The sequence below is a fragment of the Fulmarus glacialis genome, unplaced genomic scaffold (assembly GCF_000690835.1).
Source record: "Fulmarus glacialis isolate BGI_N327 unplaced genomic scaffold, ASM69083v1 scaffold21824, whole genome shotgun sequence".
Classification (NCBI taxonomy): Eukaryota; Metazoa; Chordata; class Aves; order Procellariiformes; family Procellariidae; genus Fulmarus; species Fulmarus glacialis.
The window spans coordinates 32,135-56,988 of record NW_009206382.1 but is presented as its reverse complement, the minus strand read 5'-3'; the positions used below and the strand labels follow the sequence as shown (position 1 = coordinate 56,988).

Here is a 24,854-nt window from a genome sequence, read left to right as displayed (position 1 = left end):
TTCCAATCTAAACAATTCTATGATTCTATTCCTGTCATCATTTCATAACATAAAATCCCTCTCTCCATTGATCAAAGGAAGTAGAAGTAGTTTCCTAGCTTTACTTAAAAAGATTCTTAAAAGTTTGCTCCACCAGTTTCTCTAAGCATATGCTAAAAAAGATTTTGCAGGGCACTAACATATCAAATAGCCCAAGAAAAAACATTACTTCTACCTCTTTAGGTTTTTCTTTCCTGTCTGACATGTTAATTTATAAAGACATCATTTTCTTTTCAATTTATCAGAAAATGCACCTACAGAAGAATATGCAACAAATGCAGAAGTTTATAAGTTTCCGTGCACTCAGTTTCCCCACTCCACTGTGCCGGTACAAGTAGAGACTTAGGGATGCCTTTCAAGAGGTACAATGAAGACTATAGACGGCCCACGGATTTGCAGAATGAGACTTGTCAAGTTTGACCCGGAGTTGCAGGCTTAAGAGCTCTGCCCTCCGCAACAAGCAACGCCGACACTGGTTTGTTTTTGAAAAGCTAGATGCCCTCCTATAACTACTTATGGTTTTCCCTAAAAGTGGTCATTTCTGAGCCGATTTCAGTCCCAAACATGGCCAAGTAGTACAGCAAGTAAACTGTGTCATGAAAATGCTGCCTTAGTATCCAAGGGTCCTTCCTTGGCAAGTGCTAATGCGTGGGTTCAGAGGTACCTATATACCTCTAGGGCACAAATTTGTGACACCTGGACCACAGACTTCTGCACAGCATTGAGGAGACCTGTTGGCACCATACTGGAAAGTAAAAACAGACTTGCAAGAAAGGAGTACAGTTGCCAACCTTCAAATGCACCAGTTAAAGAGAGTAATATCGACAAGAAGAGACCTCAGTTATTGTATGCGGATCACTAAAGTGGTATCTCCAAAACCCAGCTAAATACAGTACCGAGCATATACACAGTCCCATGCGGAGACAGGAATTAGCAAATATCCAGGTAAATTAAGCTTGGGAACCCTTTCTCTAAACTAATGCAATGAGCAAAATAAACTACCACAGGAAGGGTTTGCACCAGGGTAGCCCTACCTACCTTTTACAGAAAAAAAAAAATTAACTTCTTCCACCAACAATAGTTTAAAATACCAAACTTCAGCTGCAAGATTAAAAGGCTCATGGGAGAGCTTGTGCAGTAGAAGTCCCTCTGACGTTCAAGCATGAACTTGTTTGGTAAGAAGCAGCCTTTCCTCCTATCGTATAAGTTTTGCCCTGACTTGCTGTCAGCCTCCCTTCGATCTCAGCAACTGCATCTAGTGAAACTCAAAGCAGACCCCTGCTATTAGTGAGCATGCTTAAAGAAAGCTATGCTGTCCTCCTCATGGGCAAGTTATATCTTAACACAGTTTTGAGATGGGACCTGAAATAGCTACTGACATTCAGTATGCTCTGAAGCATTTTCAGCAAAAGCTGGCAGTTTAGACTGAGGAAGTAAGCCTCATATCTGAGAGCATCACAAGGGATGAAGCCTTCAGTTATTAACACTACGTAGCAAACAAATGCATGCAAGGCTCTCTGCGTGCCGGGACTAGCCCTACTCTAGTGGTCAAAGCCTTAATTTCAGAGATCAAATACACAATTAAGGTGGTTTTTGTTTTTTTTAATGTGAAATGATTTCTAAAGAAATGATAGCTCCTCATCTGCTCAGACTAAAACAAGATCTGCTACCCCAGAGACACTTTAAATAAGTTCTGTAGCTCTTCACCATCTCAATTGCTTTGAATGCAAACTCTAAGGTGAATTCTCACAAAGCCTATTTGCATAGAGTATTTCACACCAGGCTGATTTACGGATAGTGTATTGATTATTTCAGAATGAAGAAGATAGCTCATGTAGTGCTTCAGTCTTCCCCTCATTCGCTCTTTAATGCAACTTCATGAATTTTCCTGGGTTTATTTTGTAACATGCTTCAAATTCCACAAACTTTTATATTTGTTACTACAAAACACTTAGCTCCAGTGTGGCTAGACAGGAACATATCAGTCAGTGCTGCTGCACAGCTCTGGGTTAGGAAGTCCCACAAGCCCTCTCAACGCAGTTTTTGCACATTCATCCAATGTCACTGTTGGGTCATGTGGATTAGGAATATATGATGATGCCTGCAGAAGTGCAAATGCTAGCGCTATCCTGGCCTCATCAGTATCTCTACGTAGAGCTCCAGATCTGCTCAAGAAGTCATGTGGCTAAATAACCTCGATGTCTGTTCTCTAGTGCAGGGCACAAGAGCTCATAGTCCCACCAGCTCTCTTCAGCCAGACACATGCTACTCACAATACTTGGAAAGTAAAAAACCTTTTATATTTAGCAGTCCGAAGCACTACAAGAAGGAAGTGGGTAGTTATAAAATTCAAACCCAGTATTGCTCACCTAACCCCTCCTTCTTATTACTACTGTGAGGGTGGTGAAGCACTGGAACAGGTTGCCCAGAAAAATTGTGGATGCCCCATCCCTGGAAGTGTTCAAGGCCAGGCTGGATGAGTCTTTAAGCAACCTGATCTAGTGGAAGGTGTCCCTGCCCATGGCAGGGATTGGAACTAAAAGATCTTTAAGGTCCCTTCCAACCCAAACCGTTCCATGATTCTATGATTATCAGCTGCCGTCTCTCCTTCCACCTCCCAGTACACTCCACTTTCTGCAGATACTTGAATCACAGTTAACCAACCCTTTAACTAAATTATAGGAGCAACTTTGGTCTACTGCATGACTCTACTCATGAGTCTATCATGCAATAGACTCAGTACAGAAAGAACAAGTTATCACTCGCAGTGCTCTCCTTGTGCTTTTTACAGTATGAAAATCATACAAGAGTACCCAAAAATTCTAGTATCCTCCACTTTGCCAGACCAAGCAGCATGATCAGTACCGGTATCACAGTGACCAAAGGGACCCCAGAGGACAGAAAAGAATGTCCTTTGCATTAAATCAATCCTAGCCACAAAGAAGACGAGCCACAGGCTCTGCCAGTTTCTTCCGCACAGTGTGGGGACACAAGGCACACAAGCCATCTGTAACTGAGCCTTTCCATTTACAGCCCTCTTACTAAAAATGTTTCACCACACATTGCTGTTGCTTCAGTCTTGACAGTTGATCAGCCAAAGCTAAACTGACGGCACTTGCATCAAATCCTGCAAGTTTCTGGAAGGGAATGGCTGCAAGCTTCTGCACAGGTACAGGCAGCTTCCTCGGTGCAGAGCTCCTAGACCTCTGGGGCTAGATCAGCACAGCAAAAGGAGTCAGGAGACTTCAAGTTTCACCACGCAGTATGAAAACACAGCAAGTTATGATGAGCTACAACAAAATATCCAAGTATGTACCATGTGAGCAACTGCACAATATAGAGGTTAGAATCCCAAATGATGAGAGGTCTCCCCCAACCACAAAGACTTGAAAGACTTCCCATATCCTTCCCCTGCCACCCAATCAACCTCTGAAAGGATGCAAATCACTCAGCCCAACCCAAACCGCTGCTGGTACCTAATGTGCTGGTACCTAATGGCTGAGTAACAATTTATATTAATCTTCAATGCTTGTGAAAACAAATTGTGGGAGGTGTTTAGTATTCCTCCCTATTGAAGGATAATGGAAGGTGAAGGTCCTGTGGACCTCCAGGGAGATAATCAGCACTTTTAAGAAGCCAGCCTTTAGACAATGTCCTGCTAATATAGCAATATCCTAGTAGTGCATTTAATTTAGGCAGTCTTAGAAAGAAGAAAAATGTATTTGCATCAAGACTTAGAGATTTTGTAACAAGCATATTTAGGAAGTGAATTTCAGAAAGAAGTAGCTCTTATTATATTATACAGAGGACTGGCAACAACCAGGGTACTTCATTTGTTTCAAGTGACAGATCAAAGCTACTGCATCTCCAAGAGATGGTTTTGACTCATGAGAAACAGCCTCTATGTCCTTTAAATTAAGATTTAAAAACCAAGCTCATCTGGCATTTCACAGATTTTTCAGATGGGAACTTTTTTATTAGTGTTTTGGATTTCAAACCATTTCTTTTGGAATAAAAACTGCAGTTTTTCTCCTATGTGTGGGTCTGCCTATAGCCAGTGGGTATTCAGGTCTTGAGAGCAACATAGAAACCAAGACATTTGTGCAAGGCAGAGGTAGCAGCACTTATGACACCACCACCACCAACCCCCCCCCCCCCCCCAAAAAAAAAAAATTTCTTCTTGACTGGTAACTCCTTAAGGTCATAAAAGCATATATTTTACTAAACCAGTTGCTTAATCTACATTCAATACCTCTCAGAAGAGAGGGGCCACATTCATGCCTCACCAACACAGGCTTTGGAGACCACATCTCAAAAAAGGGAGCAACAAATTTGATCTTACTCTTTTTCATTATAAGCATTGCACACACAAACATTTTCAGTTTTAATTAAAAAGCAACTCGTGTCAAAGTCTTTTCTTATGCTGAAGAATTTCATTTAAAAAATTCTTCTCCTCCCTCTGCAATCTTTTCTGGAGTGAAATAATCCTTTAATCTAACATGAGCTAGATTGTCCTTCAGTTCAGGCTTGGATTATTTACAGATTTATCAAGTTGTCTCCATTTCACTGTGTTGTTTTCTCCCAGCTTCGGTGCAAGATTAGTTTGGGGAAGTATATAAAGCTGTTTCCTGTGGGTGGATTATCGCAGCCATTTATGCATTTTTATGCTAACCTGATTCTGAACTCTTCGTTTGGAGCAGACATCTTCCTTCCCACATAAAACCAGCAGCTTTTGCCTCAGTGCCTGTTGCCCACCAGTGCTACAGATTAACAGCGTGAACATGGCATCTGCAGGTATTTGGAGTAAGGGCAAGAGTATACAAATTATTCGGAGATGATCATTGCAAATGCAAGTTTTCCACTGCAGCCAAGACGGTTACTCACAGATCATCTTCTTTCAGAAGTGCAGTTCAGCTGCAAGTGCAGAAAATGCGTTTGAACCAAGTAAACTCCTAGTATCTGCTCCATTTTTGTTTCAGCCAAAACACACCTTTCTGTTCCAGGAAGCCATCCAAGAGAAAATCACCTTGTTTTCCCCTTAAACTTTAATATTCAACCCACCTCTTCATATAGGCACTGAGATACTGAGATCCAGCCTTCAATAAAAAAAAAATTGATAAACATTTTGCATTTTCTCCTTTTCACATTTCTGAAATGCCAGTAAAGAACAGGATTTTTAAACATTGAGACACTGACAAGATACTAAGCTGCCAGAAAGGGAGGAGCAAAGCATCTATATCATATATTTATTACTCTCACCTTCCTCATTCCTTTGCCAGATTTGAATTGCCTGCTTTCCTACCAAGGGGCACCAGGGTATCTTTAAATAATCCAAAATTACTGGAAGCAACCGGCTTATGTCTGGGTCTCAACTTCATTCCACCCTTCAAGGCAGAAGAATTATTAAGCATGTGCTACTCTTCTGAAAAAGGCAGTCAAACATGAACTTCTTTATTTGCATGTGAAGTACAGCCAAATTCAAACCACGTTTAGAAAAAAAAATATGAAGACCCCGTCAGGTCACATTAGACCACTTTCTTACAAGTAAAACAAAAGATATCCTGACAGAGTTCTGGTGAGAAGGAAGAGAGGAAGGTTTCATTGAATCAAAGACCAGTTTAAAGAAAGTTGCCAAAACCTTAAAGAATAAAATCATAGCACAAAGTCAACAACATAAAAATGAAGCCTTGTGAATCTGAGGGGGCCATATCTATTCGCTATAGTGGTTACTGCTAGATATGGTATATAACAGCCACTAGGGTTTCTTCTGACCCATCCTTCTCTAATAAGAGCTGAAGTGCCTAACTGAAGGTGCAAGCCTGCTCAAGTGTATCCTGCTGCGCGGGGCACAACGCCTCTACAGCCTCAGTGCTTCTACTTGCAATTGGTGTTTGGCAGGAAGAAACCTCTTAATGGAATAAAAACAATCCCACTGTCTCCAAGTACATGACACCCCACTTCATCAGGAAACCTACTGTCAACAGAGGGAAGGTACTGATAATTGGTGAGCAGCAGACAATGCAGCTTCAAGTGTGCAGCTCAGAACAAAGCTGTGCACTGGCAAGAGATGACAGTCTTCAGCTGATGTCTTACTATTACCTCTTTCAGCAGAAATTGGAAGTGTTTTCTCTCCTTCCCACTTTTACATGATATCAGGTTTAGCATGATAAACCTTGAAATGATAGCTACGGAAAAAATATTAGGAAAATAAAGTAGGTTTATATTTGTATAATTTCCCAAAGTAGTTTACCACAATTTTAAATTTCCGCCACTGGTACATTACATCATGTTAACACAGTGTTGGAAACTACAACAAGAACAAAGAGCACAGGAACTCAAGGTACCACATCAGAAAAATACCCAAGCTCCCATGAATCTAACAAATTATAAATTCCTGAAAAACCCATGGCTATATCAATAGAGGGTTTCTGGAAATATCACAGGGACTCTGTCCTTTCCTTTCAACTGTATGGCCCTGCTTATATCATTAGTGTTCTCTTTAAACAAGCAACACTCAGGAATTATGAACCAATGATTTGTAACAGAGCACCAGGAGCATCCTTAGCCCTTGCTTCAAGAAGGGAAAAATACTGACACCTGTTATGTGTTATTTATGAAAGCTTTTCGTTCCATTTTTGAAGGCGTAATGGTGTCCTCCTTTCAGAAGAAGAGGTCAGCAGGCCCAAAGCTGCCATATAAAACACACAACATTGATCTGAATCTGCTACGTGCAGGAAGCGGCACCCAGTTGTGCTTTGGCCGAAATGGCTAGGAAAGACAACCAACCCAACACCACCAGCCGCTGCTTCCATTTCACTTGCATCTCTGTTAGCAATCAGCAAGCCATGGCTCCTCTTGGTCCACATTTAATTGCACGAAAGAGGGGTAACAGTGCCTCTACCAGAGCTGCATTCCCTTCTCTGTTACAGGCCATCAGCATTGGAAAAACGAAGTTTAGCTATGCAAGCAGATGCCCTCCAGAGTTACCTTCCGCGGCTCTGCCTTGCTACCTGCCTGCATCCCTCCTCTGAGGAACCTCCTCCCTTACTCTAGGAATGAGGACTTCTTCCAGGCTCATTTGCTTAAGTTTGTTTAGTGTTGGTTTGTTTCACTGCTAAATATCAAAACCTTGGCATGAAAATGAAGAATTATGAAACCATTTCAACAGTGTGTCAGGAACATCTACTTGTACAAATGCATTAAAATGATGTTAATACAAAATACAACATACAAAGATCAGAACCAATGGGAAATTAAGTACTTCGAGGATGGCAAAAGAGCTATAAAAAAGGTAAAAGGTTGCTGAATGCAGAGTTACTCAAGGCAGCTTTTTGGTTTTTTACTATAATTTCAGGCCTATTTCCAATTTTATCCTATAACCCACTAATTTATTCCTCCCCCACTAATCTCAATCTCTCTTTCTGCTAGGTTTAAAACAACATTTGGAATTTTCTGTGGTTACACAATATCTCCGAGAGAGATGTTTGCATTGCTTATATCTAGTTTAAATCCCACACATACTGTTTACTGCAATATTTGCCTCCTCTAAACACCTATGAAGTTGAAAAGGAGCCACTATACATCCATCATCAGAAGTGTGGATCTGATTTATGTAATTAAAGATAACGATCACATTCCAAACTTACTAGGGAGACGTAAAAACAGTAATAAAATATTTTTTGTATACACTGGGTTGCATTTTACTCACAAGCATGAGGGCCCAATGTCATACGAGTTTTTTCCGCCTCCCCACCAGTGTTCAGCGTTTTAGAGATCACAAAAAAAGTGCTCTCTTGCATTTCTGCCAAATGAACTTAAATACCTTTTGGTTTTCACCCTACACTATTTTAGACTGTCTGCAGTCCTGGAATGTTTTTTAATCCTTAAATCAGCCCTACTTCAATCCCCTGACGGGCACTCCAACCCATCATCTTACACTTTTTGACAAGTACTTCTTCTCAAGAGCAGAGAGCTAACTCGGACTAGTAATCAGTATGTTCAATACCAAGTGTTCAAGACCTGCTTATTCTTCCTCAGAAACAACGCTCAAACTCATAGAAAAACCCTCCCACACAGATTTTTCCACCCTACGACCATGGTCTCATCTACAGGACATCACCAATGTTTACTATCCCATGCTTTCTCCCTGCTTCTCACATACTTCAAAAATACACAATGAAATTCAGCCCCAGACAATGATGAGAAATGGTATTTTTTCACAGGAGCAATGAGCAGCTATTTAGTTAAACAAAAAACAACTCTATCCCCAAATTCTTATTAAGTAAACACATACTATGATGATCAACCATTAATGGTTGGTACTGTTCAAGCACTGCTTAGTGACTCTGAGGAAGAACTGCATGTTAATCCTTTAGCAAGGGATTAGTTGTTTGCTAGCTGTGGGTGAAAAGCATGTTTCAAAGATGAGGCACAGAAGGGCCCAGACTTGTTGATGGGAGGAGAATACTGCAGAAATTGGACTGTGTAGGTGAATGTTGGGTGGGGGAAAGGAATGGGATCTGAATAGAGTTTACCTATAGACTGCAGTATAATGGAGGAGGGAGGAGAGACAGAGATTATTCACCAAAACAGAGACCTGCTGCCAACCACTCCTTTAGGCATCACCTTAGATAAACCTTGGCTAACAGCACAGGGTACCAGAGCTGGCCCAAGTAGCACTCTGCTACACTGCAGCATAAAGGAATTGGGGAAAGAGCAGGGCCTGAGCTGGAAGTTGATGTGAGGGAACTGCTAGAGATAAGCTGACAAGCAGATGAAGACAGATTTATCCAAAAACTACTAAAAAGCAGAGGTTTTGAACTTGTCACACTTTTATTCTATGAAACTATTGCAAAATATTCCCAATTCTTCCAGTACCTTTTTCATTGCAAAATTAAAGAGCAAACCATACCTGAGTCAGAACATCCAGCTGTCCCATAATATGTTCCAAGGTATTCGCAAGACTGGTCTCCTCCTCTTGCTGCACATGGTTCCTACCAGAATCTTGAGTTTTTGTTTTCTTAAGATGAACACCACAATCCATTTCTGATTGCTAGAAAAATAAACAGGCATTCTGCTATTGCAATGCAAACAACTGGAGAAGGATTGCTGTTTCATGGAGGGTAAACAGTAAAGAACAGTTTATGTTGGGACAGTCTATGCTATTAAAAATGGGCAAAGGAGAACAGGAATTGTTTGTTCTTGTCACAGCTGGAAAAGCTGCTGCAGACTTGTCTGTCTTTACCAGGTGGAGGGGGTTTTTTGTTGTTTTCTGGGTGGGGGGTAGAGCGGGTGTTGTGTGTGGTTTTTTGCTTGTTTTTAAACTTGCATCAGGAAAGGCAAACCTTAGATAACAATCTTGAAGCAATCCTGCAAGGTTCAAGTTTTGTTCGTGCAAAGAGCTTTGGCATGCTCATGTGGTACACAGGCATAGACTGTACAGGTAAATGAAGACTTACTGGAGCCACGTGGAAGTACTATATCCAAATTATAAGAATTAAGTAAGCTACCCTGAGAGGAGTCCAATTATTTCACTCCAACAGTGCAGTAAAAGCCTCTCTCCATGTTTGGTAGTTGTAAGAGGCAAGGATGAAGTACTGTAGTTAAGTGCAGCAAAAGCAAGACATTCCAATATACATTAAAACAGACAGTTTTGATTTAGTCATTTTAATTTTGTTTATATCTTGAACTGGTTTTCCCTCCTCAATGAGGTTAAGAACAAGTTTACTTTGAAGTTTCAATTTCAACTGTTTTAGTTATGCAAGCTTGAATATTTCATTCAGAATAAATTAAGTTTTAAAAGCAAATAGATCTTTACTAGAGAACTTATTCTTCTTTCCTTCTCTTTCAAAATGGTATCTTTCTTCTAAAACAAACACTGTTTGCATTATTTATCTGCATTACCACCAGCAGAAGTTGTTCAGAGTTTATCTAACTAAACAAAGTAGCCAACTGATCAAGCAATTGCAGACTTAAGTTTCTCAACAGACAAGATTTGAATCTAAAGCCAAGATCACAGTACTCAAGACGCAGTTCTCCATGGCCCGATGCCTAGTACAGCTCCATCCCATGCACTTATTACTCACATAAATGACTGAAGTTTGCAAATCAACAAAGCAGCAAGGAATTCTGACAGATTGAAAAATGGTCTTTAAGTTCTCCTGCAGGTACTTTTTCTAAGCAAGAAATGAAGAGTTGTTCCACCTCTTTTCTCATACGCACTGTTATGAATGCATTTCTCATCAGCGCTGTATTGATTTACCTGCTTATCTCTCTATTCGATGCCAGGTGTATACAGGTGTGCAACTAAGCTGCAACAAGACCTTAGACCAGCTCACATAACTTTAAACCCAAAACTGTTTAGTGCATTATGAAGATATATACACACACATGTATGTGTATACACACATACACAAATATATATATTCAAAAATAAAACGTATAAAAAAACTTGTGCTGCTCGGAGTCGCCGATTTAGGCCACAGAAAGGCTCCCAAGGCTGAGGTCCAGCCCAACAGTTAGGCAAAATAAGTAATAAGCAGCACAAAGAACAGAATCATGACTACATAGGGAAGCTGGAGACTGGGCGGCGGAAGGGAAAAGAAAAGAGGTCACTGAAATAGTAGGCTTTGACAGGAAAATGGCTTGCTGCTATCCAGTAACTGCTGGTAAGGGCTGACCATTCTTCCAGACCTTGCCAACCAACCTATCCTCATACAGCCAAGTGTCACAAGACCAGTTTTACACAAGGAGCAGGAAAGGAAGGGAAAGGTTTAAAGGATACATATAACAACTGCTCCACAGGGATCACCGTGCTACACCACAGGCTTGGGAAGCAGCTGGGTATCAGGTGGTAACAGCCATACCAGCCTCCGCTAATTTGCTTCCTCCCACTTGCTTGGATAATTTGGATTATCTACAGGCCCTAGGCCAACACAGCCCACGCTCCGGGTCACATTGCACAGCCCCAGCATAGGAGCCACACTCCAACTACTCCTGTGCTGCAGGTAGCCCAAGAGCCACATGTTGCTCACCGATGCATTGATTTAATCAACTACGATATGCTCTTGCAGAGATGAGATAAAGCCAGCCTTACAAAGCTGCTGTTTAAATGTAAAAGTAAAAACAAAAAACCAAAACACTGCTTTTCAATGGGTAATTAGCATTAAAAAGCATGTTTTTTGTTATTTTAAGGCTATCACATTTTGATGATGTAACTTTAGGCCAGTCAATCATGGCACAGCAGAAATTCGAGTGAGCTAACACTGCATACAACCTGCACTTAAAAACCCCAAACGATTATGAGCTATCCACTTCAAAACCCATTAGAACAAGCTGACTCACAGAAGCAGAAAAATGACTGTACAAACATATTTTCTCCCTCTATCTTTATAGCATATATTTCATAAAAAGCTGCTGGGTTGAACTCAGAGTTGACATTCTCTTTGCTACAGTCCACAAAGTTTAAGAGTCTGGCATATTTGCAAGGGCAATATTGCAGAGATGTTCCCACACCTGATGTTTTAGGGGTAAGGTGGTCCCTCATCATGTCAAGTTGAAGCCAGAGGCGGCAGCAGCTGTTTGTCACTGATGCTACATTCTGACGATCAGCTCACAGGCTACGTACCACCCCCGTGAAAAGCCAAGCAAGCCACCTCCATGAAGCCTGTGTGGGCTCCTGAAGGCACTCTGTATGGTGGCAATACTCCCAGGAACAGAAGCATATCTTCATTTAAAAATAGAAGCATGACAATATGGCATACTGCCCCATTTCAACCACAGCTACTTGAAAGGTTGCTTACAGCCCATCATCATCATCAAGAAGATAACCTGTAGCTCATGCCTTCAGCAATGAGGTTCTGAGTTAATTCATCTATCTAAACTAGGGACACATTCAGCCAGCAAATAAAAAGCTATGTCAATGTGTCACCGTGAGTGACTTCCAGAAGGGAGGCTCTCAACTGACCAAGATCTTTGAATATTCAGTTCCAGGAACAAGCACATCCTACCTAGCCTACCCTGCCACAGCAGGTGCAAAAAACAAGTATCCAACACCCACACCTACAGACAGCACTTTGAATCACTGCCCACAAACAGTCAGGCAGAGAAGCTGAAGTCAGTTTGCTCTAGGTTCTTACTCATCCCACCCGCTCTGATGGCATCAAGCTGCAATCTGAAGTCTGGGACACAAGCAGGCTTCTCAGAGAGGGGCCCTACATACAGCATTCAACAAGGATTAAGCCTGCATTTGCTCAATGCAGGCATGTCCAGCACAAGGTGGAGCTCACTGAAAATGCCTGCAAGCTCTCAGCTAGCCACGCAGAGAAACACTGCAAGCTGTAAATGCAACCCATGATGTACAGAACAGCAGAAGGACAACAGCAAAGGATCGGCTGATGGCCAACCCAGCCAAGGTGGACATGCCTGCTGCTGCATCTCACAAAGGCACAGCACTTTCCATTTCACAGGTTAAAGCAGAGCATTTGCATCCATCTGGATCAGATTCACTAGACTAATTTCAACTCACTTTTTCTGAAGAGGCTGAGGAGCCCAAGTAGGTATATTTGTATTGACACTACACAAAGCATGTCCCTCTGCTACCAGCTAACAGAAACCTTGCAAACAGAGGAGAACACTGATACCATGGCCTTCCTACCACAACATCACATTTTTCTCTTTTTTCTCTCTTTTTTTTTTTAAACAGTCAAGGAAGGCTTTGCCTGCTAAGAAAACACAGCTGGGACTTCACAGGGCCGATGGTGGAGCATTTTATAAGTATCCTAAATCCGAATGGACACCCAGAATTTTGTTTGACATTCATTTTAGAAAGCTGCCAAACATTTTGATGAGCTCAAACACACTCTTCTTCATTGAAAAATTGGAAAGAGACTGCTGTGCTCAGGGGTTCAGGTTGTCTGCCATAAGCACCCACCTGGACTTCTGCCATAGTTCAAATACAGCAGCGACACTGGTTGAAGCGTGTTATAAAGGCAGTAAGGCTGCCTCTACTGAATCGTTAGTACAGCCTCCAAATTTGACAGTGGCAAGCATCATTGTGGAGTCTTTCAGGGGAAGCTTTGCCCTTTACATTTTAACAAGGGAGAAGTGTTTGGAAACTTTCCCTTAATAGCCAGACTACAACTTGTACTTACCACTACCTTAATGGCCTCCACAGTTGAAAGGAAATGTGCACCCACATGAGGGAGAACTGAATTGCCCCCAGATTGAAACTTTTTCAAATTTTGTAAAAGGGGATTAAATCATCCCTGCTACTGTCCATAAGAATGAACAAAATGACCCTCGTAGACCAAACTCCAACCACCCTTCTCCTAATAGCAATCTATATCATGTGTATATGTAGTGAGCCAGCCACTAGTGATTTAAATCCCAACAGGTTTTAAAAAAAACATTGCAAAAATGTAGAAAAAGCCATGTAGAAAGAGCCCTGGAACATGCATTGGTTTCATCAGTCTCAGTACTGATGAGCATCACTATTACAGAGAGAGATACCTATGCTCCCATCTGACTCACCTGCAAGGTAAAGTGCCAGCTGAATCTTGGGGACAGGCAGCAGAAACAATGACACTGCTGCAGAGGTTTAATCTATTTTAGTCAGAGTTCAAGTGTGCCATTTATTCGGCACAACTGAACAAATGTATTTGCCATTAAATATCTTATTACAACATCTGCTTATTAAGCACTGGGAGTATAGCAAGAAGCAGCTGAACATTAAAGGAAGAATAGATGAGCAGTTTCAGAATACAATACAGCTCTCAGTGACAAAGGGAAAACAGAAGTGATTTATTTATAGCAACCACTTAAAGACAGCACAGTGCAACTACTTGGGGGAAGAGGAAAATTAATCAGCCTTCATTCCAGAGGTCTCTTACTGAGCCTCTTACGAAAATTCTTCTGGCTAAACAGCATTCTGGCCAGCTATCATAGTGCCGATCGGGGGCTGGGGGGCAAGTATTAACTCCACAACGCATGTACATCCATAGTAAAACTGCAAGGGACAATTAAAGAAATGCCACCATTTTGCTTTCTAAATGGTGATATTTAGGAGATATATTGGCAGGATAACTACCTACCTGAATTTTATACCTACTAATAAAAAGTAGGATTCTTATAATTCAATCCAGAGGAAATAATTATTTTCCCTTCTCTTGAACCCTCTCCACTGGAAGGGAGGAACTGAGTGGTGTGAGGTGGGTAGGTTCAGCTCTACCTTTAAGTCACTTTAAATCAATTTCTACAGTCTATCTACTGTTTTGGGTTTGTTTGGTTGGTTTTTTTAAAAAGAATATGATGTTATCAAGAATTAATTTTCAAGTATCTATAAAGATGGCATTCCCTTTAAGCAACACATACATCCGATGTATTCAATTCAATACAGACATCCAATATATTAAAATTCACTAAGTACAATTAAATTCATTATCTTAGCTGAAAAAAATTCCCCTAGAAACAACAGAGAAGCAGAAAACCCCCAAAGGTGCTGTACACTCTTTATTCAGACCCCAATTCTACTAATCCAAATGAGAGAGATATACCATTAGAAGTCGTCTATTTCAAGGAGTCATTCACACCACAGGTAAAGTGATATTTTAAATGTTCCCAGAGAGCAACAGTGACATCCAGTGGAAGCATATTAGCTTCAAGGTAAGCTCCACAGGAAGGTCAGATGGAGTACACCATGCTAGATGGGAGGACTCATTAAAGAACTGAGACGTAACCTCATTTCTGCCTGCTACATACAAAATATTATTGACTGAACACAACTCTCCAAGCACAAGCACATTTCTCTAGACTAGAAAAGCATCCCTTCTTCAAGGCAGCAGTGAAGTTTCTGGAGCAATCACATTCTTCCCTTGCATTACTCCACATCTATTGTCCGGAGCAGCATAGGGTAACGACTAGAATTAGGATACAAGTTAAATTAGCTTTGTGAAACAATTTGTAGGACCATTCATCCCTGCTCACCTCTTATTTCAGGATTCAAGTTGTGATAACGGAAGGGGATTTGGGAGGGAACAGGAGAAAGAGAAGGGAGGTGAAAAGAACATTACTTCCCTTTTATTTTTGATTGCATTTTTGCTTTACACCAAAAGGTAAGTTGGGCTAGATATGCAAGAGGCCAGAAATTATTTAGACAGAACCCTTCTCCCTATGGGTGCTACTAAAAATACCACGTTAAAACATTAAAACTTGGCACCTCTACAGTAATGGCCATGTTTTGCCATCAGCCAAGTCTGTGATAACCCCAAGAAGAAACAGAGTTAATAGATATATCTCAAACCCCTTTAAATCCCAAGGCACTCTTGTGCCAAAGCCTAAGTGAACCACTGGCAGAGGCAGGCGGAGGGAGTAAGGTTTGTCTATTTTAAGTGAAGCAGCACCATACCATCCAGCTCTGCTGACCAAGCTGCCAGGAAGGGAAGAAACAGGGGTAATGACTGATGGCCAGTTACAGTACTCAAACATGCATGAAATCAGCCTGTCCATACATAGACTGCACTTGGACTGAAATTTGTATTCACTTACAGAAATACTAGGATCCTATCTCTGCAAGTGATTCTGTTTGGCAATCTCTGGACAAGAGCAGGTCCTCACCCTGCTCTGGCCTGCCAGAACAGAAAAAGCTGTTCCCCTCCCATGTTTCAGTGACCTTGCTTTTCTGGTTCACTGTCTGTTGGTCCACTTAACTTACCTCTATAATCTGTAAGTGCCACCTTTAAACCAAGACAGACATTAGTATCATGGTTTTCAAGGTAACTTCAGGTAACAAGCATCTATGCAGACTGCTAAAGGCATCCAAGCTATGTGCTGTCCATGCTTTTCAGTTGGTTTGTACTGAGCACCACTATATATACCATGGCATCAACTGGTTGTGTGCCAGCTGAGATCAGGCTCATGGTTTTTTGTGCTATGTGATCTTTGTTTTAAACAAAAAGTTGAAAGAAAGTAGATCCCCACTCTGATTTCCAAGGAGGAGTGTATATGGCACTGGAACGACTAGAAGTCACAGTTCCTAATAAGCTCTGGCAAAGGGGATTGCCCAAAACCAGTAAATAGCTCTAACAAAGCTAGGGTTTCCACATGACTCGTAATTGATACGATACTACATTACTTCGCAGTCTTACTAAGGAAAGATGCTAAAATAGTAGGAACTAATCTTCAATAGTCAACTCCAATTTGAGTTACATTTTAAATAGCTAAAAAGCCCTCTACAAACATCGAAGAATGGAAATGTAATATGTGCAAAACTTTCCCAAAAGCACAAATGGCATTTCTGTGATGAATGAAAGTGGGAAACAGTGATGCCAGACATTGAAAGCCCATGAAAGAGTGCATGGGCAGGTGAAACTTAACGACTACCAGCTGTTTAAAAAAAATAAAGCAGGTCTGTATTTAATGAGAAGGAAAAGCTAAGGGTAGCCTTCAACATTTTATCCTAACACTGCTTCTGGAGAATAACAGCACCAAAAATCTCAAAAGAACAGTTTTGTGTGGAAACAAGCCACTAGAGGAACAAAAAGATAAATATGAGAACCATTGGTAAGAAATTTCACCAAGAATTTAACTACTGTTCCCTGGCCCCGTTTAAGATCACTCTCGGGAAAAGCTCCCAAGAAAAAGCAGCCAAACACTGTTTTGAAACAAAGTATTTATCCTCAGCAGTGGGTTATCCAGCTACAGGTTCTTTTACACCAAAAGCAACAGTCTCCAAGGCAAGAAGCAAAACACACACAGTGATCTCCTGAAGTGTGAACAACAGCTTCCAGCTCATTTTCTTCATCAGAATCATTTGCCTCTTTCTAATGAAACAGGTATGTATATGCTGTGTGTAACATACATATCATGTGCATGCCTATGTATGTTACTTATGTATAAATAATGCATGTTACTTAAATATACACATATGAAAACATACGCAGACATACACACATATTATAACATGCCTATGTTATCACCCTTTGCTTGAAGTTTGGATTTTAGCAGAAAAGTTTGAGACCTTGGAAACTTTGAAAGCTTGAGCTATCTTCATCCATCTCAAAGCTGACACAAAAGAGCAGCTTGTAAAAAAATATAAATCTTGCCTCCGTCTCTTCTCTTTGAATTATGACTCAAGCATTAAAACAAGCCACATACAGCGGCAACCTAAATGGGTGAATTTACATTAATTAGCCTGAGATGCTGAACTTAAAAGGCAATTTTTATTCTGACCAATAATGACTTGTCAGGACTTGCCTTATTGTTCTAGAGCCTTAACAAATCTATTCGCTGTAAGATGACAGAAATTAAAAGCTGATCCTTTTATTTCTGCAAAAAATCTTGTCAAACAAGAACCCAAGGGAGAACAGCTGTAGCAGCATGGCTGCTGCCATCCACTAATGGGCAAAGCTGTTGCAGGTTGTGGCAGTCATTCAGAGCCTCTTGGAAAGCCAAGCTGAGGGTGCCTATACCCTGCCTTTTCCTCTCTCTCAAGTCCCTCATCCAGACAAGATATGAAAACTCTGATAAACAGCCTGCAACAACGTGTAAAAAACATTATTTAATGCACAAAATCAGAGAAGACATAAGCTTTCATTTGTTTGTCATGCACACCCTTCTCTCCTTACGTTGACCAGATCAAGAGAAAAGCAAACCCAAAAGTTTCAGGGGAAAGAGCAACAACACAGGGGCAAAATGCATTAGCTTGTGAAAAACTCAGTTTCACACAGCAACAAAAAAAAAGCTGAAAGAGTATTAGAGGGCTAGCCATTAACAGAGGCTTCCTGGAATATCTTCCAGAAAGAAGCTCTGCTGTTAGCTGCTTGCAGGGTAGACACTCATTTAGTCAAGTGAGAGAAAACCATTTATTTTGCTCTGATGCAGCCTCACAGTCAAATTAAGATGCAGAAAATAGGTGAGATCTACAGTGAGGCTCCACAAAGAGCACAGTCAACTGATACAGCTATTCAGTTCTGCTCAGATAAACTCAGGCTTCCTGATATGAAGAAACCTGGTACTGTTGCTAGACTTCATTCTCCAGTGAATTAGAGCCGTAGTCTAGAGCTCATTTGGATCCAGCCTTTTCAACAATGAAACCGAGGGGTTACCCCTTTGGGGGCTACCCACAAAACAGATGATGAAACACTGATGCCTTCCAGCCTGATATTCTGGGCTGGAACCAGGTTATCTGCACCAGGGTGAAGGAGTTCAGGTAGGCCTGTAAACACACAATGTAAGACCAAGTTTCTATCTCTTTTGTTAACATGTGTTTATAAATGAATGGGCAGTATGCTCTTTCTGGCTCACGTTAGCCATAGTTGCTACTAACCACACTACCACAATGGGAAGAATGATGGTTTTCCCAGAGTCTAAGGATGCTGAACCAGGCAGGAAGAGATCAAGCAAACGTTCTCAACTAGCCAGGCTTGCTCACCATGACAGCTCCCTTAGCCAATTAAGTGTCTGGTACCTCTTAGGTTAGAGGGTTAGGGGTTAGAGTTCATCCCGCTCTAAGTCTCTGGTTTCCAGCGAGATGAGTGGGAGACAGCACGGGAGCACACTTCTTGCACAGAAAAAACTACTAGCTGCTTTTGCTGAAAGAAGGATGTGAGCGATGAAGGAAAATTACATCCTTCTGGCTCTCACAAGGTTTACAAGCACAGCCTCTTCAGGCACAGGCCAAGGTAGAGACACAGCTTTGTCCACACCACAAAGGAAGGAGAGGAAAGAAGTCTTTTCCTCTATTCTGGTTGAACCTGTCTCCTTGCAAAAAAAAAAAAAAAATACAAGGTCACATGTTGCAATAGGCTTAAATGAGTGGGCTTCCTTCAATGAAAGAAGGGTGAAGGTTAAACAGCTATGAGTAACCATCTGCTACTACACTGCTTGTGAAGGATGTGGGGAAGGGCTCCTGAGCATCCTGTGATCAGTCATAGTAAGACTGATCACATCACTGTGAAGTTTCTGCTCAGACAGCCAAGCAGGGTAGGGAACAGTGGAAACATCTTGAGCACTCATGACACTGTTCTTTTAAGTAAATAGTGTACCTACCTATTCCAAGAGGAAGACAACCATGTACCAGACTAAAGCTTCCTGGAGTGGGAATGCATCCTCAGAAAAACAAGGTGACAAGCAGAGCAGGAAAAATAATCATTTTGCAGACCACATTTATCCTGAAGGCTGAAGGTTGGATCCCCTGCTGTTGAATACAGGATTCCTCCCCTACAACTCTTAAAAATAAATAAATAGAAGGGGGTGGAAGAGGTGCAAACAACAACACACACTCACATCCAATTGTGAAGAGTTGCAGCTCTGTGGAGTGAAACTGCTTCCCGGGAGGGGATTTCACAGCAAGAAAAAAAAAGAAAAAAGTACAAAAGCATTCATAAGTATTAACGGATGACAAAATTAGAGATAGTTACCAATTTGGAAGCCAAAAGTTTAAAAAAAGGAAAGGCACATCTGGCCTGTGAGTAACTCAGGAGGAATTTATTTACACAAGGAACAAGTGGCTGACAGAATGAACTGCTGCAGTCAGCACGGAGACCACAGGCTGAGCACAGGAGGCACCCAAGGTCACCAAACACAAAACAGAACCAGCAAAGGAGAGAGGTGGAGTCAACTTTGGACATTCAGTTATAGGCCTCAGACAACTTTATGATCGGATCATGTTTTTTGGAATTAGTCTTCAATGCTATTCAACAGAACTATTTTGGAAAAACTGCCATTGAAGAAATAAGCATAGTCCAATGCCTGGAAAAAATTTTAAACCCAGCAGTGTAGGAAGAGGCCGAAATGCCTGTCTTAACTGAAAGACGCATCTGAAGAGTCACAGGCTACTTACTTGTGTAACAGTCCTTTCCACTGAAGGGCTGCTCTTCCCAAGCTTCACTTTGTGAAGTCTGCTATGCCATTAGCTTTCAGATTTGGTAGCTCCACAATTGAGTGCCATTTAACTTCAAAGGAGATAAAGATATTTAAAACATTTCTGCTCTTGAATTTCAAAAGAGCAGAAAGACTTCTTGGCAAGAGAGTGACAGAGGACAACTCTGCACCTCTGCCCATGTCTCCTAAATTGCCCTTCCAAGGGATTACCTGCTTTTGAGTCTGTCTGCACATCACTCACATGAGCAGGTCTCTCAGAGTCTTACCAGGAGCTGAAAAAACTGATCTGCATATATTTAAGTTATATGGTTGCAGAATTCACAGGTGGCAAGAGAAACACTTCCTCATCACCTGTAAGCTTATGTTCTGCTGTACCCAATACCTTTCTCACAAGGATACCCTTAAATTTGAGATAAGCAGACTACACACATCCCTTGCAAACTGAGCAATTCACTGCCTTTTGGATATCTGAAGCTCCCACTCCTCCTGCTCAAGATAGCTTTGCCTCTGAGGTACTGCAAAACAAACACATTTTACATTATTTTTCTTTAGAAAACTATATGTAGAGGCTTAGACTAAAGTTTCCTCATCAGCCTCCTCCTTTGCAAAGTAGTATTTTGCACAGAGTTACATCATGCCTAAAGAAGGTTTATGTTTAAACTTGAGTAAAGGATCTCTGTATCAATGAATATTTCCTATTTTCCATAATATTGCATGAAAAACTGTTTACCAACTTGGTTTATACTACAATGGTTTTATTCACAATTTTCAGTGTACAAGTTTAGATAAACACCCAAGTACTTTCTAACTGTCCATGTGACATCAACTGTTCAGCATTTGCTCATAACACTTGACCATACATAGTCATCTTGGAATTAGTCAACAATAGCAGCAAATCTGTCACATAATGAAACAAGTGTTCTCGTATACTCACGTCAGCTGGAACTGCATGAACGAAACTTTCCTTGTATTTGGAAAAAACCACCATCAATCCCCCAAAATAAAACACATTATCTGCCCTCTCTGGAAAAAACAAATTGTATGATGAATGCTTTCACAACATATCAGATCCATGAACGTGTCCTTTGATCTGATCCCACACAAATCTTCATACAGATAGACCCTTATGCTTACAGTTACTGACCCCAAGACAAGCATAAAAGCCCATATTTATGAAATCACATGCAAAATCTATACCTCTTATTCTGACTTTCCTTTAGGTCCTCACCATTCAACACTGCAGCTTAAAGCATGAATTTACTTACTGCTTAGATTCTAGATCAAAACAAACACAAATGCTTATAGGATCAAGACACAGGACTGTTAGACTTCATTTCTTCCCATCAGCTTCATACGGGATGCATCACGAGTGCTTGCCCTTAAACTTCAGTTTTCAAGGCAATTACGCAACACTTAATAGCAACAATCGTTAGCCTATGATTTAAGAGTAAGCATTTATTTCAGAGCTACTGTAATTCTGATCTAACATTTAGAGTCTCACATCTACGCTAACAGATATTTGTAATTCACTTCTGACAGCTTTAGTGTTTTCTTTATCACACTTCCGTGTCTATGCTTTTACACCATAGTCATGACTGCAATTCCTGCTCATCATGAGCTTCTCTTTCATTTGCATTAGTCCTTGCACAGAGCAGTTTTACTTTCAAAGCAAGCTGCATTTCCCAAGCCTCATATATTTACAGAAAACACAAGCAGGTGGGCAGAGCAACTTTGAAGTTCATGCCTATTGTTGCAAACAAGCCCAATACCCTGATTCATAATGAACTTTAACCAACAGCCTGAGAAACTAGCATCTTCTAAAGGCTCCAGACTCCCTCTGCCTACGGAAGTAAAAATTGTTTTAGAGCAAGTTTGTTTTCAAGTTCACCAACCTTGACAGTGTTTCATGCCTCTTTTATCCCACATGTTATTTAGGATTCTTTTTTCCTTCATCTTGATGACAAACTAGTTTTGATGTGTGTGTTCAATTATTCTTTCTTAGCATTTGAATGTCAGTCTGACTCTCCCCATGAGAAACCGAATACTAAACTGAGCGTTTTTACACAGTCACCGTTTTGATTAGTATTTGTGCTTTCACAACGCGTAAGAAAAAAATTATACTGCTACACATGAGAGGATAAGCTCTCCTTGGAAAAATATTCTCTCTGACTTAAGTAAAGGGTGGAAACAGATTCAAGATGTGTCAAGAATAGCATTCGTGTGTTTTAGGGGTACCAAAACTAAGTAACAACCTATATGCCTGTTTTAAATGTAGTTACATCCCAAAATATCTGCAAAATCTCAGGATTATTCAAGAAGCAGAATCCTGGCACACTAACACAGCAGTAGAGAAGGATGAAGCAGCTTCACTTTTCATTGAAGGTAAAGGTGACCTCAGCATGAAATCAAGACCCACAGGTGGCAGCTTCAAGTCTGAATTTAATGGGAAAAATAACTGATCTCAACTACACAAAATCCACCAAAATAAGTACTTCATTATTAAAAATGTTGCTCAAAACAAGAAGGAACTGAATATATAGTGAAATTTAAGTCTTGCAGGAAGTTGTAGCAGTGACAGTACTCTTAAAGAGCCCAGCATAATACATTTCTAAAAGATAAAAGTAATGAAATTCACTTGAAAGAAGAGAGTAGACTGCCATGAATGGACAAGTTATTATGGAGCCAAGATTTCCCGGTTATACCTATTCCTTAAAATAACACACCAAGGCATTTTCAGATATAACAACTTCTTTTTAACAGCAAAGTACATATCAATTCTAAATTTAAACTTATTCTATGTTATTCAAAGCAGGCTCTCAGACTACATTGTTTATTCTTCGCCTTCTAACTTTAATATTAAGGCAGTCATAATTGCTAAAGTGTTGTATTCCTAATAACCTAATACACAAGGATATTGAGTATTAGTCATATTTTCGCATTTCCATTCTCATGAAGTTTAACGAGCTCTTAGTAGAGACCAGGTATAGGCTCTAGCATGCTACATGATTGTCCTTTTAACAGGCAGCCATGATACAGCTGATGCCCCCCAAAAAATTTAGACTATATTGACTTTGGCAGCACCAATCAGACTGTGTGGCACAAGACAAAAATTGAAACTCCACTCCTTTATAACAGGACAGAGCTGCATCACACTTTCAAGGCAAAACAATGTTCTTAACTGCATAAAAGAGATCACATTGTTGAACTTCATCAACGGACTTAGTTGACTAAGACATTGGTCTTAGTTGTGCCAGCTAGCACCCAAGCTGTCCACTGCAACCACCTTCACCCCTGCTTTTTAACCAGGGATAATTTTACTGTTGAAGGCATTCAAAGGTTTAATTTACAAGCCTCCATTCATGCTCATAGCTAACCTGGCAGATCTAGTGGAAGCAGCATTTGTGCTATTCAGACCAAAAGATAACACCACATTTGCCCACAGAGTAAATAGGAAGGAAGAATCCTACTCTCACTCAACTTGATCTTCTGTAAGTTGCACATAACGCAGTAACTTTCCAACGCTTTTTATGTTCAGGTGGTACTGCTGGGATCAGCAGCTCCTATGCTGCATGCCCAAACCAAAGGCTGCATTTGGGTGGCAGTTCAAAATACTCACTCCTTTGAAGTAATTTATGTCCCCAAACCAAGGGGACACATGACTTCCACATGACTCAGCATGGATTCACTTTGCCCTCTGTAAAAACACAGCACCTGGTCCAAAACGATACATTACACCTCAAATAATTTGCAGTGCCCTGTTTCCCATACGCTCAGAGCACAAGCAGAGCAATGGCTTGTCAACCAACACCACATGACATGGATTTGCCTGGCAGTAGTACACAAACAGTTGGTCCCAGCAGCCTCTATTAGAGGTTTTGCCAGGTAAACCCTCTTCCACAGGGGAATAGTTGTGTTGGAGGGACAGATGTTCAGGGTGGTTAGTCATTGTTCAAGGGTTTTGTTCAGCAGCTACCTTCAATGCACATCTTAAGAGGTTCTATAATGAAGAACTATGTTTTAGAAGAGCTCAGGCATTTCCTTCCTTTCCTTAAATTACTACTGGATAATGCGCTGTGGTAATAACAGCAGTACAGATGGGGTAAGCTTACCACAATCTCCCATTAGCAGACACCTTGTCCACACTATTTAAGACATTCCTTGGAATGTTACAAACTGAAACCAGTATTTCTTCCCATAAAGGCTTTCTTTGTCTCTGCTGTATTTCAGCCCAGAATTATACTACACATTATCTTAAATTAAAACAAATAAGAGTTCAAAGTTAGTCCAGTTCAAGAGGCTAATAAACAAAGGGGTCATTGGACTGCTAGTTTCATAGCCTGCATAACTTTAGAGCTAGCACACAGGAGAGGAGGAAAAAGAAGAAATCAGTTTTAGCCAAAACCAGCCAAGGATCAATAAACACTTTCACCTCCTCCTTCCTTCTGTGATTGCTTCCTGCCATCCTCTCCACTCACCTAGCACTAACAATCCTCTGATTGTGTTTGCTTTCTTTACAGAGCGCTCCACATAGTAAGGCATCAGGTTTAGAGCTGCAGTAAGTCAGACTCTGATCTTGTCCATCACAAAACACTACAGTTATTCCAACACCTCCAGCAATGGACTGGAGCGTAAAAACGCTACTATGTTTAAGAGAGAACAGAAGCTTAGTAGCCCAGTAAAGAAGATCTAAGTTGATAAGATTAAAGACATTGCCACAGAGCAACAGATGTTGGCTAGAAGCTTACCTTTCAACTGAGGCAATGCCACATATGCATAAACTCCCTGGTTCACAAACTGCTTTTTAGCTTACAGCTCATGTTGAACAAGATGTACCAAAAAACAGCCACAGTAATAACGTATTTCAGAATCCTGCAGGTATACTCAAATGTATCAAAAACATCCAAAGATTGACAAGACAAAATATAGACGTTTAAGTG

At 40.8% G+C, this 24,854-nt stretch overlaps 1 protein-coding gene across 1 annotated transcript in view; it reads right to left on the bottom strand.

Annotated features, from left to right (window-relative positions):
- Window positions 1-8,950: 8,950 nt before the first annotated feature.
- Window positions 8,951-24,854, bottom strand: part of POC1A (POC1 centriolar protein A) — a gene marked incomplete at its 3' end in the record, with an annotated part of 47,187 nt that continues 31,283 nt past the window's right edge. Inside the window, exon 9 of the mRNA XM_009575733.1 lies at window positions 8,951-9,091. Coding sequence (XP_009574028.1) covers window positions 8,951-9,091 — 141 coding nt within the window. The remainder of the gene's footprint in view (window positions 9,092-24,854) is intronic.